The 14,632-nt window shown below is 38.3% G+C and overlaps 1 protein-coding gene across 2 annotated transcripts; it reads left to right on the top strand.

Annotated features, from left to right (window-relative positions):
• Positions 1–377: 377 nt before the first annotated feature.
• LOC144521204 (voltage-gated purine nucleotide uniporter SLC17A9-like) lies at positions 378–7,626 on the top strand. 2 transcript variants are annotated; one of them, XM_078255614.1, is made up of 13 exons: positions 378–536; positions 2,480–2,677; positions 2,771–2,910; positions 3,350–3,449; positions 3,557–3,681; positions 4,319–4,394; positions 4,488–4,584; positions 4,718–4,805; positions 4,914–4,948; positions 5,409–5,524; positions 6,225–6,280; positions 6,358–6,406; positions 6,543–6,666. In XM_078255614.1, exons 1-13 carry the CDS (start codon positions 421–423, stop codon positions 6,577–6,579), a joined length of 1,233 nt encoding a protein of 410 aa, XP_078111740.1. In that variant the 5' UTR covers positions 378–420; the 3' UTR covers positions 6,580–6,666. The 2 variants fall into 2 exon arrangements, with proteins under 2 accessions (XP_078111740.1, XP_078111739.1); XM_078255613.1 differs by having other exon boundaries at positions 379–536; positions 6,377–6,406; positions 6,543–7,626.
• The last annotated feature ends 7,006 nt before the right edge of the window (positions 7,627–14,632 follow it).

The raw sequence follows: 14,632 nt of genomic DNA, 5'->3' as shown, positions 1-14,632 counted from the left end.
GGGGACTTTTACTTCTGGTACTTTGAAGTATGTTTATACTATACTATATATATATATTTCTGTTAGCAATATGTTTTTTACTTTACCTTAAGTAAGATTTTGAATGCACAACTTTTACTTGTAACAGAGTATTTACTTAAGTTAAAGATCTGAATACTCCGAAAATGTTGTTCCAGGTACTTATAAAACCGTATGATGGTTTTAAAAACCAAAAGCTTGACAACAACAACAACTCTTCTGTTATTTAAAAGGGGCAGTATGCAAATGTAAACCCCCTGCTTTGCAAATCACAAGCAGGTTCCCTTTTTGAGTTTTGTTCCAACAAGTTTTACCTGTTTGGCCTGCCTGAGGATATGAGGTAAAGCTAAAGCACACCTCCCTGAGATATGCACTGATAGAGTAAACACCAGTGGTGTCCCAATGGCTGACAGACCCACGTCAGTAGATGGCTGTAATTACTTAAATGGTTCAGTACTGGATGTTACGGTTTACACAGCCAATGAAAAAGAGCCAGAAGTCCGAAACCTGTGGCCCAGGTGAGTCTGCTTCAGATTTACAGATTGACTAAAGATACTTCAAGCTTCTTCAGTTGGAATTTAAAAAATGTGTACAACAGGTACTGTACTTGCGTTAACTTCAGTGACAATTTTTGCCTCTCTGCAACTGGATTCATTTTTTAGCCATGCTTGTGATGTGGTTATATAGATGCCAATGTCAGTCTATTGATCCTCCGCTTTGGTCCAGACTGAAATATAGCTTAACAAGTCAACTACTGGATGGAGTGTCATTGAAATTTGTACAGACATTCATGGTCCCTAAAGGATGAATCCTACTGACTTTGGTGATCCCTTGACTTTTCATCTGACACCACCAGCAGAAACATTTTAGGTTTCTATTGAAATGTCTTGACACTGACCTTTGGTTCAGATATTCATGGTCCCCAGAGGATGAATTCTAATAGTGTGATCCTTTCACTTTCGATCTAGTGCCATCATCAGGTCAAAAACTTTGTTTTTTATGACCAAATACCTGCAAAACATTCCCATCAGCCTCAGCTGTACTTTGTGTTTAGCGCCAATTATCAAATATTGGCAGGCTCACACGCTAAACTAACGTGATAAACCTGCTCAAAGCACTGCTGTGCCACCAGGGTTATCGTAAACAAAAACTGAAGCTGAAACTAAATTACCAATGAAAATTATTGTTGTAAACAAAATTAAAACAATATCCTTTAGGAAAAACTAAACTGAAACGATATTGCAAGGTTAAAAAACTAATAAAAAAAAGAAATGAATCTAAATTCATTTTTCATTTTAGTTTTAGTTTGAGGGAAGAGCATGATTTTTTGTCAATTCTCGTGACATTGAACCAAGGGAATTGAACCGACGACATTCCATGAGATGGCGCTATGTCGCAAAAGCTTTACAATTAATCCCTACCATTTTTCTCATGCAGTCTAATCTTGTAGAATTAAATAACAAGAACATGATTTAAGTATTGTAGTAGATCAAATGCCATATAACAAAGCCATCAGCTAAGGTCTAATGTTAACCAACTGGGGTCAGTGCTAGTAAAAGAGTGCTCAAGTTGATTCCCAAATCAAAAGATTTAAACATTATGGCTGTTCCTACAGTTTTCCAACTAGTTTTTTGTGTAGCTACATACTTTGATACATTATACATGACCCTAACTAAAACTACTGTCAAACTTAATATATCTATAAATTGCAGGAACGTCTGTCTGTCTGTCTGTCCGTTATGCGCATATCTCTCGAACCGTTAGTCCGATGGATTTCAAACTTGACAGGTGTCTTGCCACGGGCATGAGTAAGTGCAGTGCCAAGTGACGTTGATGTTGTTTGGATTAGAAATGCAAAAGATATATTAAATATATATCAGTAAAAGAAGCACACATTGGCTTTTGCTGCTCTAGCCACTGGCCACTCCCCCTCTAGCACTGCACAGCACAGCCTAGGACCAGAGACAGAGAACGTCGAAGAAAGCAGCGGAGCTTTGGCAGCTAAAATGTGACATACATCTCAGACCCACAAAAATTTGCAAAGTAGCACTACTTTGGACTGTCTTTGACTTTGAATAAACAAACGACAATTCCCGAATTTAAGGACATTTCAGAATCCCACACATGCAAAGCACAACCAGCTACAGACAAGTGGCAGACAGAGCGTGATGCCACTTATAGGCAGGCTACCAGACACTGTTTTTGAGTCCCATTGTTGTCCGTGTTTGGTGGCATGTTTGGTGGGAAGGTAACTTGTATGCCACACGCAGACGCCACATGCAGTTTTACAGAGCTGCTTACATGGTTCCTGACAAACTTTGTCTTGTTTCATTAACCGTTGACATTACAGCACTGGCACTAGCTCTCTACATGTGTGTTTACCCTTTTCTTTATTTACACAAAACGAATTAGGATCCATGTCATTAAGTGTAACCTGTTCTGTTCTTCTTCATGCTTATAGACCACTGGCTCGAAAATGGACCGTGATGCTCTTTATGGGCACCTGCCTCCTCTACTGTGCCAGGATGGCCATGCCAATCTGTGCAGTGTCATTGGCAACCTCTTTTCACTGGAGTAAGATCGATTCTGGGCTGGTTCTGGGTGGATTCTTCTGGGGTTACTGTTTCACACAGATCCTTGGAGGACATGCCAGTGACAAGTAAGCAATTCAGCTAGTAAAAACAGTGTTGCATGACTTCCAAAAAAGAGCTAATAACCTCTTTTTTTAACTCCATATTTGTTGTTATATTAGGATGGGAGGAGAGCGTGTCCTGTTCATCTCTGCAGTCTCGTGGGCTCTGATCACAGCTGGTACTCCTCTTCTGGCCCACTTAGGCTCTCACACCCTTGCCCTCTTGACTATGGCCCGATTCCTTATGGGACTGACGCAGGGTGAGTATTGTAGTACTGTAGTTCAACATTTTGGAAAAAGTTGCATGTGATGATGCAACTCTTGCCCAGAGTGAGATGAGAAGATCGATACCACTCATGTCTGTACACTTAATATAAGGCCACAGCCAACAGCCGCTTAGCTTAGCATAAAGACTGGAAACAGGGGGAAACGGATAGCTTTTTCTTAACCTTTGAACAGAGCCAGGCTAGCGGTTTCCCCGTATCCAGTCTTTATGCTAAGCTAACCAGCTGCAGCTTCATATTTAGCGTTCACTCACAGACATGAGAGTGGTATCTATCGTTTAATTTAACTCTTGCCAAAAGTGAGTATTGCATATTTCCAAAAATGTTAAACTGTTCCTTTAAAAGTTCCAGTGGTGCAGGAAATAGACAGTAAATAAATATGGGAAAGCTGAGCGTGTCTTATAATGTCTTATAGGAGTTTTTTTTCCGTCTTTGGCCAGCCTTTGCTCACAGCGTGTAGTGGAAGGAGAGAGAGGGTTTTTAATGAGCACCATGAACAGCGGTTCACATCTTGGGTAACACACACACACACACACACACACACACACACACACACACACACACACACACACACACACACCTCTCTTCTGCTGACGTCTTTTTGTTGTTGTTGCTCTTTCAGAACTTTGCTAGCAGGTGGGATGGGGTCCCTGATGCTGGACTCGTACGGCTGGGAGAGCATGTTTTACACTATTAGTTTCCTGTCCGGACTCTGGGCACTTATTGTTTGGCTGTGTTTACTAAAAGGTAAAATAGCTGCAATAGTCATGTATCTCTGAATAACGAAGTGACCATTAACGGTCACGTTTCTGTCCTAAATGATCTGGGCATGGATAATACTGTGAGCCTCCCATAGCTATGTTTCTATTTGTAATAGAGTATCTCGATAACTTCTGAATGGACCGCCATGATATTTTGTACAGATTCCCCAGGGGATGAATCCTATTGACTTCTGAGGTTGACATTTGGGGTTTTGAATGAAATGTCCCGATAACTATTAGATGGATTGTCGTGAAATTTGGTTCAGACATTCATGTTCAAGAATTTTAATAACTTTGGTGACCTCTTAGCATTCCACCTAGGGTCATTATCTGGTCAAAATGTAAATGTGTCCAATACTTTGGATTATGACTAAATACGTGCAAAACTAATGACATTCAGCCTCAGCTATACTTTGTATTTAGTCCTAGTTAACAAATGTTAGCATGCTAACACGCTAAACTTAGTCGGTGAACATGGTACACATTATACCTGCTAAACATTAACATGTTAGCATTGTCATTGTGAGCAACTCTGTGGCCAAGTCACAGAGATGCTAGCTTGGCTGTGGGCTATACAATACAATACAACACAACAGTATAACAATGTGCAATGTGTGGTTCAGGTTCAGAAAGCCCCCCTAAGCAGATGGAAACAAGTAAAGACCCACAATGGAGTCTTCTAAAGAAGCGACCTGTCTGGTACAGTTTGTTCTTTAATCCTACAAAGATTAATATTACATTATTGTTTTTGTGTTTTCAGCCTAACCCCACCTTTGTCATCTTCTTTCTAAGGGCCATGGTGTTTGCTCACATGTGTTTGTCCAGCTCTTTCTACATTTTGTTGTCATGGTTGCCGACATACTTCAAAGAATCATTTCCACACGCCACGGTATTGGTTTCCCCACCATAGGTTGCAATTTAGCCAATAAACATGCACGTATAGTTCAGTACATAGTTTCACATCAATACGCCACGCTATAGACAACTACATTGTTTAAATGCCAACCTGCCTATTCTTGCAGGGATGGGTGTATAATGTAATTCCATGGCTTGCTGCAACTGTATCAGCACTTGTTGGAGGATATATCTCGGACTTTCTCATCAACCAAGGTATAAAACAATTGTTTTTTTTATTTTTATTGTTGTACATGTTTTGAGGTCAGTTACTGTACTTTTCATTAAAAATGTGTTAACAGCTTGTGTTTTTTTTCCCTGTAGGATATAGTGTAGCATTGGTGAGAAAGATAATGCAGGTAAGTGTGGAAAGAGTAGAACATAACTGTAGTTGTGTTTTCAAGTGATAAAAAGGTTGTCTGTGTGCAGTGGATGGTTTGGCCTGACTGGCAGCTAAAGTGTTCATAATGGAATTTTTGTGTGCGTTTCAAACATGTAATTACACGTTTCTCCAGGGCTAAAGATGAACAAGTACTGTGAATCCCAGGTGTATATTGAGCTATGTGTATGCCCTTTGTAGTGGAAAAAAGAAAATAATTATTCTAGTAATATAAAAGGTACACGTATATTGAAAAGCTTGACCTATAGATTAATGGTGTTAAACTTTTTAAAAGTTTTTATCTCTTATTAGTCCAAATGAATTCTAATCTTTTCAAGGAGAGTGACGGCAAGTTCCAGTCCTGCACTTTTGTTTACATTCACTTTTAGATTATGAGCTATGCCTTTTAATATTTCCACTGCATTCCTTTCCCTCCTCAGTTCTTTGCCATGGGTGTATCGAGTATATTTATTGTGCTTCTGTCTGGAGCTGTCACATTTCCCACTGCTGTGATTTGCGTCTCTACTGCTGTTGGTCTATCCACCTTCAGCATCAGGTATGTCTGACTGGTAAAAAGATTCTATTCTATATCTGTTCATATATATATATATATTATGTGCATGAAGGATTTGTCGGTGAAATTAAGCTAAGCAAATATTAACAGCATCATGCTGATGTTGTTCCATGTGCACTGCTGTTCAAAAGTTTGGAATCACCTATTGATGTTTTTCCTTTTCCCTTAAGTAATGGTTATTTTAACGGATAAAATATGTATTATTTACAATTGAAACTAAATGATTAAAACTTCCCCACATTGTCCCCACAGTGTTACATGACAGGGGAGAATACTGTTGGAATCATTTTTGAATTGCTAACAGAACTCAGAGTAAATAGCCCATTTGTTGACTATTTCCAGCAGCATATTAATACACATTTGGTGCTCACTCTAGTGAGTATTTACAGTAGCAGAACTGTGTATGTGGGATTGAGTCAAAATAAACTACAATGCCCTCGTTGTGATGAAGAAACATGTCACCCGGTGCAACGATGCAGCTTATTGTTCTCTATGGCTCTATGGCCATAGATGCTCTATGGCAAATAGCATTGAGATATATCAGTGGATACACCGACGATACTTGTTAGTAGGATTCATTGCCGGTTTTGGTCTTTTATAGGATTTGCTGATAATAAAAATATAGAATATCAACAGATTTATCCTTTAAATTCAGTCATTTGCTGTTTTCAATGTGTTTCAGTGGTGTGTCAGTAAATGTACAGGATCTCGCCCCATCATGTGCTGGTGCCCTCTATGGTGAGTTTCTAACAGTCTACATTTAGGTTTCATTAAACTCTGCTAATCTTGGTTTTTGTTGACACACATTTAATCAGTATTCCTTTTCTGCAACAGGTTTTATGAATATGTTGGGTGCATTCATGGGTATGTTCCAATATGTTTTTGCAGTATACAGGAAATGTTTGTTCTTACTAATCTGGATTTTAAAACATGTACAATTGTTACTACTGGCACCGATCTCAAATCCCTCTTGTCCTTTTCTTTGGTGTGTGTTGAACAGGACTGGTGTCAGTCTCCGTGTCAGGTTACCTGATTGAGGTCACGCTGTCGTGGGCCACCGTGTTCTCCCTCATCACTTTAGTAAATGTCACAGGCCTTGGGATTTTCCTCATCTTTGGAGATGCTCGTCGTGTCGACCTGGAAGATTACAGCTGGGTTATTGTGATTTGACCCAGACAGTTTTGTTGCAAATAACAGTCTGTAGCTGATTTGTGAGACTGGACATTAAATTCACATCTCTAATCATCAGAGTCATTCTTTGCTGTAACTGGCTGTGAAGAATGCACACAACAGTATTAACATGATGTACTTGTTTGGGATGGTATAAAGTCGTGTTTTCCTTGTCATTAATTTGACAAGCGGATCACATTCTTATTTCTCATAAATGTGAAAGTACTGCAACATCCCCTTTTGAAAGTGAAGTCAATAAAATATTGTATGCATTTTTTTTGCATTGTGTTTACTGTAAGTCACAGTGATTGCATTGTACAAATGTGTATGACTGTAGGAAAGTTTGATTTCCACAAAAATGTTTACATTACTAATGACTACATGCAGAAATGCAAGTTGCTGGTTTAGAGATTCATTTTAACCCAACTATATCAGGGGAAATTAAGTAAAGTGTCTATTTGTCAGATTTGTTGACACAAGACTTTACTTCCTTAAGACTTAAATCAGTTTGGACCTGTATAGCACGACAAGATGAACAGGTTTGTTTTGCCTCAAGATAAGGCAACAATTATATACCCTACTTTATTTTTTTTGAAAAGTTAAACCATTACAAAGTGCTGTATCTTTTATTACTCAAACAGGAGTAAATAATGCATTTGTTTGGGACTATTTTCTGCTGCAGATTTGATGCTTTTATTATTTAAGTTGGAAGTTGGATGCACCCGTAAGTCGTATACGTTAGCTTTGGTATATGTATTTATAATTAGATTTTAAATATTAATTAAACTAAACATTTTTGAAGAAAGTGTTTCAGTGGTATTGTACAGTTTGGTTACATTGTAAACTCACTTTTGTACATATATTATTGTTTGATATAGCCAATTAAATGTTAATAAATTACCCTGTTAAAGCTGTCAGTTGTAAATGTCAGTTTTTTCTTGCTTGTGTTTTTTTCAGTTCTGCACACTTACCAAAAACATGATCAAATGTTTGATTTCGTCCTCATTTAAGAATCTGTTTTGACGACAGACACAAAAACATTTGGTTTTTTTTCTGTAAGAACAAGTGCATTTAGAGGAGTACGAATTAAGACCCCTTCACTTGTCACATGTGATGTGGCAGCCTTTTGCAAAAAACATTTACATAAATTTTTCCCCTCATTAATCCACACTCAATACTCCATAATGACTAAAGGAAAACTAATTTATTTATTACTTTTTTTTTTATTTCTAACTAATTTATAAGAAAAAAAACTCAAACATCACATTGACAGTATTCAGACCCTTAAATCAGTACTTAGTTGAAGCACCTCTGGCAGCGATTGCAGCCCCAAGTCTTCTATATCACACAACAAGTTGCACACCTGGATTGGGAGATTTTGTGCCATTCTTCTCTGCAGATCTAATCAAGCTATGTGAGGTCGGATGGAGAACGTCGGTGGACAGCAATTTGCAGGTCTCTCCAGCGATGTTCGATTGAGTTCAAGTCCAGGCTGTCACTGGGCCACTCAAGGACATTGACGGACGTGTCCCTATGAGCCACTCCTGCGTTGTCTTGGTTGTGTGCTGCCTTAGAGTCATTGTCCTGTTGAAAGGTGAACCTTCAGCCCAGTCTGAGGTCCTGAGCGCTCTGGACCAGGTTTTCATGAAGGATATCTGCGCTTTGTTTAGCTTTCCCTCATACCTTACCAGTCTCCCAGTCCCAGTCGCTGAAACACACCCCCACAGCATGATGCTGCCACCACCATGCTTCACTTTTGGGATGGTTTTTGTGATGAACAGTGCCTGGTTACCTCCAGACCTGATGCTTAGAATTGAGGCCAAACAGTTCAATCTTGGCTTCATCAAACTAGAGAATCTTGTTTTTCACTGTCTGAGAGTCTTTCAAGTGCCTTTTTGCAAACTCAAAGTGTGTCTTTCAGAGAGAGTCTTCGGTCTGGCCACTCTGCCATAAAGCCCAGATCAGTTGAGTGTTGCAGTGATGGTTGCCCATCTTGAACTTTCTCCATACAGGATCTCTGGAGCTCAGCCAAAGTGACCATCATGTACAGTACTTTGTCACCTCTTTTAATTACTCACCCCCAATTGCTCAGTTTGGCCAGGTGGCCAGTTTTAGGAAAAGTCCTGGTTGTTCCAAACTTTTTCCATTTCAGAATGATTTTTGGAGGCCACTGTGCTCTTGGTAACCTTCAATGTAGCAGATTGTTCACAGCCTTCCTCAGATCTGCTCCTCAACATGACCCTTCCTCTGAGCAGGCAGCTCCTTGGTATTTGTTCTGATATGAACTGTCAGCTGTGAGACCTTAAATAGACAGGTGTGTGCCTTTCCTAATCATGTCCAACCAAGGTGTAGAACCATCTCAAAGATCATCAGGAGAAATGGGAGGCACCTGAGCTACATTTGTGTCAAAGGGCAAAAGGACTGACTACCATGTCATTATGTCTAACAAAAATGTCTAAAATCCTGTTTTGGCTTCATCATTATGGGGCATTGAGTGAATATTGATGAGTGAAAAAATGAATGTTTAGCATAAAGCTGCATCACAACAGAATGTGATGTCTGTATGTGGCTGAACTAATGTAACAGACAGACTTATTATGCCCTATAAATGTATTTGTATTGGACTTTTGGTATCACATGTCTGTTTTTTATGTCTTGTCTGTAGTGTTTACATTTGATTGTGTTTTCACAAAAGGTCAAGGTCACAATAAAAAGTTAAGTACCTATTTAAAGGAATCCTTTGAGGGAAATGTTTTTCTGATTATTATAAAACTGTGAAAAATCCACATCTGAGACAAGAGACCCCCTAGTGGTTTAAGGCAAAATGCTCCTAGGTTATCTTCCTCCACCCCGATATATTTCTATGCAGTCAGATTGTTGTTGATGTGCAAAAATGAAAGACAAATATCATTATCTTTTAAAAGAAAACAAAAAACAAAAAAATACTCTGATCTCATACTTGCTTGTGCTTACAGAAAAACGTAATTGCTAACTATAATTAAGCATTCAGATGAAAAAATCATGTGTGAAGCATAAACCATAATGTGGCAATAAACCTTTCTTTAATATGTAAAAAGAAACAGACTTTTAATATTGTTTATTATTTTGTTTCATTTTGGGCTCAAAAGCTAACTTTATTAAAGTAGCCAAAACAATGTAACTCACCGTTTAAAAAGATTTTAATTTTCTTAAAAGACTACTCCACTGATTTAGCATTCTATATAACATTGCCAGACTCACATGGACAGTTTCTTAAAAAGTAGGCAGACCAAAAACGATGCAGCAGAATTTACATTACCCACAATGCAACTCTGCTAGCCTGCAGCAGAGATGAGAAGCGAGCTACAGAGGTTTTACTTCTTTCTAACACCACACCCTCAGATTTATTCCTTTTTTTTTAGGCTTATTCGAAATTGTAGTCTTAAGCACCAACCAACGTGACTCAAGCCACGTCATTTAAGATAATTTATTAGATATATTAGCGACGTGCAGCCCCCTCTTGAGCCACAAAAGACCGTTTTTATCACTTCTTAGACCTGTAAACACTCTTTGAGTTCCCCTTACTAGCGAACAATAGTTCTTGCACAGAAATAAAATGTAATTTAGGCTAATTGACAGAAGAAGGCTGGTGAAAAAGGAGGCAGGTCGGTTTCAGCACCCTGGTCAGCGCATCACGCCGCCGGGACACCGGCAGTGCTTTTCCTGTCCGCAGTGATGGAAAATGGCCCTACAGCCGGAAGCACATCAGACACATTAACCCGGTCTGACAGCCAGTTTAATGGGGACAGCATGATATCGAAGATAGGCTACGTCATGACGTTATTGCTTCAGCCTATGAGGACCATAGGCACGCAAATCAGGACGGGGGATTTTGATGTAGAGAAATGTCTAATATTAAAAAAGATGAAGAATAGTGTGTTCGGTTTTTTAACCTGAAGGATTAGACTGAAGCGCGTCTTTATCTACCAAAGCCTGACCGGACCGGACATCATCAGTGGGCGCGTGCGCCCGCCTCAACCGATGCCAGCTCTGTGTGAACGGGATTGTTTGGCCTGCTTCACCTCCATATCCATCTCTCTAAACCATATAGGTAATGCAGGGATGTTTCCACAGAGGAGGGCCAGCCGGAGACCTGATCAATCAGATGCATGCAGCTGCAACACGCTGGATCTGGACTGGAAGAATTGGACAGTTCATTATGGCGTTATGTGTGGCGGAGCTTTAGTGGGTGAATATGACCAAGGACAAGAAGATGTGTATTTGTTTGATGCAGACTGAGCTTTGAAAACGTGATTGCCTATTTGTGTCAGAGTCTTGTTTTGTTGGTATAAAATGTGAGTGAGGACATTTTAAATACCCCTGTATTGCGTTAATGGCGCCCAGGCCTGTCGAGTCATTGAGCCTGTGTGTGTGTGTGTGTGTGTGTGTGTGTGTGTGTGTGTGTGTGTGTGTGTGTGTGTGTGTGTGTGTGTGTGTGTGTTCCTGTGATGCTCTTAAAGCTCCAACTTTCCTCGATAAGAGACAGGATTTCCGCTCATCGTGTTCACGGCGGACCTTGATTTATTAGCCATACAATTAAGGCACGCGGTGAATGCCAAGAGAGGCATCAAACTCTCCACGCCCTGCATCATCATAAGATGGAGAGATTTAAAACATCTGCAGAGAGAGAGAGAGAGAGAGAGAGAGTGAGAGAGAGAGAGAGAGAGAGAGAGAACACCTGTCTGTGCTCACAGGAACAAAGACTGCTTTCTGACCGCTTTAACCAAACTACATTGTTTTTCTTGCAGATTCTGTACTTGAAGTTTTCCATAAATGAGTCCCATAAACCAATGACTCCAAACCAGTGGTACAAAGCCAGAGTATATGCCAGTGGATTTGCACAAACCTAATAGAGAACTATTTTGATGATCCATTAATCATTTCAGTCATTTTCAAGCAAGAATGCTTTTCTTTTTTTCATATATCAGAGTTAACCGGATATATTTTGGTTTTGGATGGTTGATCAGACAAAATAAGCTATCTGAAGACGTCACCTTGGAGTTATTAATAGGCCACAGACCAAACGATTAACCCTTGTGTTGTCTTCCCGTCGACACGGAAACTTTCTGTTTTCTGGGTCAAAATTTAAAATTATAACTTTTTTTTAAAAATTTTGGTCGTCTTTGTCGACACTTTTGTCGCTTTTCCTGATGTTTTTGTCACTTTTTCATAGTTTTTGTCACTTTTTTCAATGTGCTTTTATCGGGTTTTTTTTTCTCCAAATGCTATAAAATTGACTAAAACACCCAAATTCAATGAAAGTAGTGAACTGATCATTTATTTTACATGTGAAGAGCGTTGTAGGGAAAACCCAAATTTCTGATATAGAAACCTTTTCACCGGAGGACAACAGGAGGGTTACTATTGCAAAAAAACAGCAAATTAATTAATAATGAAAACAATTGTTATTTGCAGCTCAAGGGATGCCTCTAAATGTCTTGTTTAGTCAGAGCAACAGTGAAAGTGTGAGCGATTTAAACAAAGAAAAGCAGAATATTCGAATAGGCTATTGGAGAAGCTGAGAGTTTTAGTTAATAAATGACATAAACAATAAACACATTATTTACTGTAGCTGATTAATGTTTGTTATCGGCTAATTGTTTCAGCTCTAAACATTGTATGCACCTATTTGTTTTTAAAAGGATAATAAACACAAATAGCATTACACATTGGTGTGAGGTTGATCTTGGGCAGTAGTGGAAGAAGTATTCACATCCTTTACTTAAGTAAAAGTACTAATACCACACTGTAAAAAAAAATTATACTCAGTTACAAGTAAAAGTCCTGCATTGAAAATGTTACTTAAGTAAAAGGATGTAAGTATCATGAGGAAAATGTACTTAAAGTATTAAAAGTAAAAATCCTCACATTTTAGAAACTGGAAACGATCAAAACAGCTAATCATTTCAGTTGTGCCTGTAGGTTTATATATTGTTGGGTAGGTTCATTTCTAATAAAACATTGTTTTTCACAACTACATGTGTTTGTGTGCAATCACATGTACACAAACAATCTGTAAAGTAACTAGTAACTAAAGCTGTCAGATTAATGTAGTGGAGTAAAAAAATATATATATATTTCTCTCTGAAATGTAGCAGAGTAGTAGAAAGTGACATGAAAAGAAAAGACTCAAGTACAAGTACCTTAAATGTGTACTTAAGTACAGTACTTGAGTAAATGTACTTAGTTACATTCCACCACTGATCTTGGGTATATTTATCATCACAATAACTAATGAAACTACCAACTACGCCTCCCTCCAGCCTCAGTCAGCTGTAGCACCTGAACACCACCTGCCGGACTGCAAAGTTAACTAAACCTAATGACAAAAGAAGAAATAAGATATTCAAAAATGAAAACAGCCAGGAATACATATTAACAATTTTAAGCTTATTGTATCATGTATAAAAAAAATAGTGTAGCATATAAATCCCACTTTTATGGAATTAATATAAAACTAATTCAAATAAACACATTTGGAACATCATGTACTTGAGCTCATCTGATGAAAAAAACTTTGTGAATTACTGACAAAGATGATTTATAACCAGTGGTGGAATGTAACAAAGTACATTTACTCAAGTATTGTACTTAAGTACACATTTGAGGCAACCTACTTGTAATTTACATGGGTATTTCCATTTTATGCAATGTTATACTTCTACTCGAAATATTGTACTTTTTACTCCACTACATTTGACTGACAGCTTAAGTTACAAATTTCCATCCCCTTGTACCATGTATCTCCAGATGTGTTGACGTTGTTTGTGATAAACTGAAGGATAAAGTGTTCTGTTTATGTGTTGATATGACTGTTAATTCGTCAACTTCTTAGGCTAAATAAAATCTTAAAAAGCCTCTTGGATCAGCTGGAAAATGCATCGTCACAAAGCTGACAACAGGGCTGTTTTTCTGACACCATGAAAAGTTGACTTTTTAGAGATACGTGGATCTCGCAGGACAGCGACGCTACAAAATAGAATATGATGCATTGCTGTAGATTCAACTACCCAAAAGTATATAAAGGAGTTAAAATGAGCACAAACTTAAACATCGACAGCAGAGAAAATGCAACATACACAATAATGCAGCAGTCATAATAAAACACTGACAGGGACCATTTTACTGCACAGTGAGTCCTTTTTCTTTTGATACATAAGTCTTTAGCTAATAACACATATACTTTTACTTAAGTAAGGTTTTAAATGCAGGGCTTTCACTTGTAGTGGTATTACTTTTACTTAAGGATCTGAATGCTTCTTCCACTTTACTTGTAAGTGATATTGTAACCTAGTTACCACCCAAGGTAAAGTCATTTGATTCTTCTTGCAAAACTAAATGTCATTACTTTTTTGCACCTTCCTTCGTTGACCGACTCTTTTTAAATGAGGTGTGTAAACACTAGCTGCACAAAGGGAATTTAAAGGATAAAGCTGGCCATATTATGTATTTTTCTTTGTCAACACATCCCATAAAAAGACCAAAACCAACAATGAATTGATCCTACTTGATCAACGTGTGTATACTCATTGACATGACTATATCTAAAGCCTGACGCATATTACTATGTGCTATAGAGCTTGTTGTTGTCCATAACATATTAAAAACACATTTAACTCTACAGGGGTGGCTGCGGCAGTCCATTTATATACATTTCTTAACAAATATGTTAAATGACAATTTAATGAAGCAAACTGGGAGCCAGAATGTAAATCCTTCATTCAAGTGGAGTTTGAAAGCCAAACAAGTGTGATATTGAGTGCAAAACAACATACTAATAACCCCGTTTCATAAAGAAATCAAACCCAGAGATCCTGTATAAGAGGTGTGACAACATTTAAACATGCGGGACAGAAGATATCATTTTTGGCATTCCGTTAT

Source organism: Sander vitreus, chromosome 7 (assembly GCF_031162955.1).
Source record: "Sander vitreus isolate 19-12246 chromosome 7, sanVit1, whole genome shotgun sequence".
Taxonomy (NCBI): Eukaryota; Metazoa; Chordata; class Actinopteri; order Perciformes; family Percidae; genus Sander; species Sander vitreus.
This window is presented reverse-complemented; position numbering and strand designations above follow the sequence as displayed.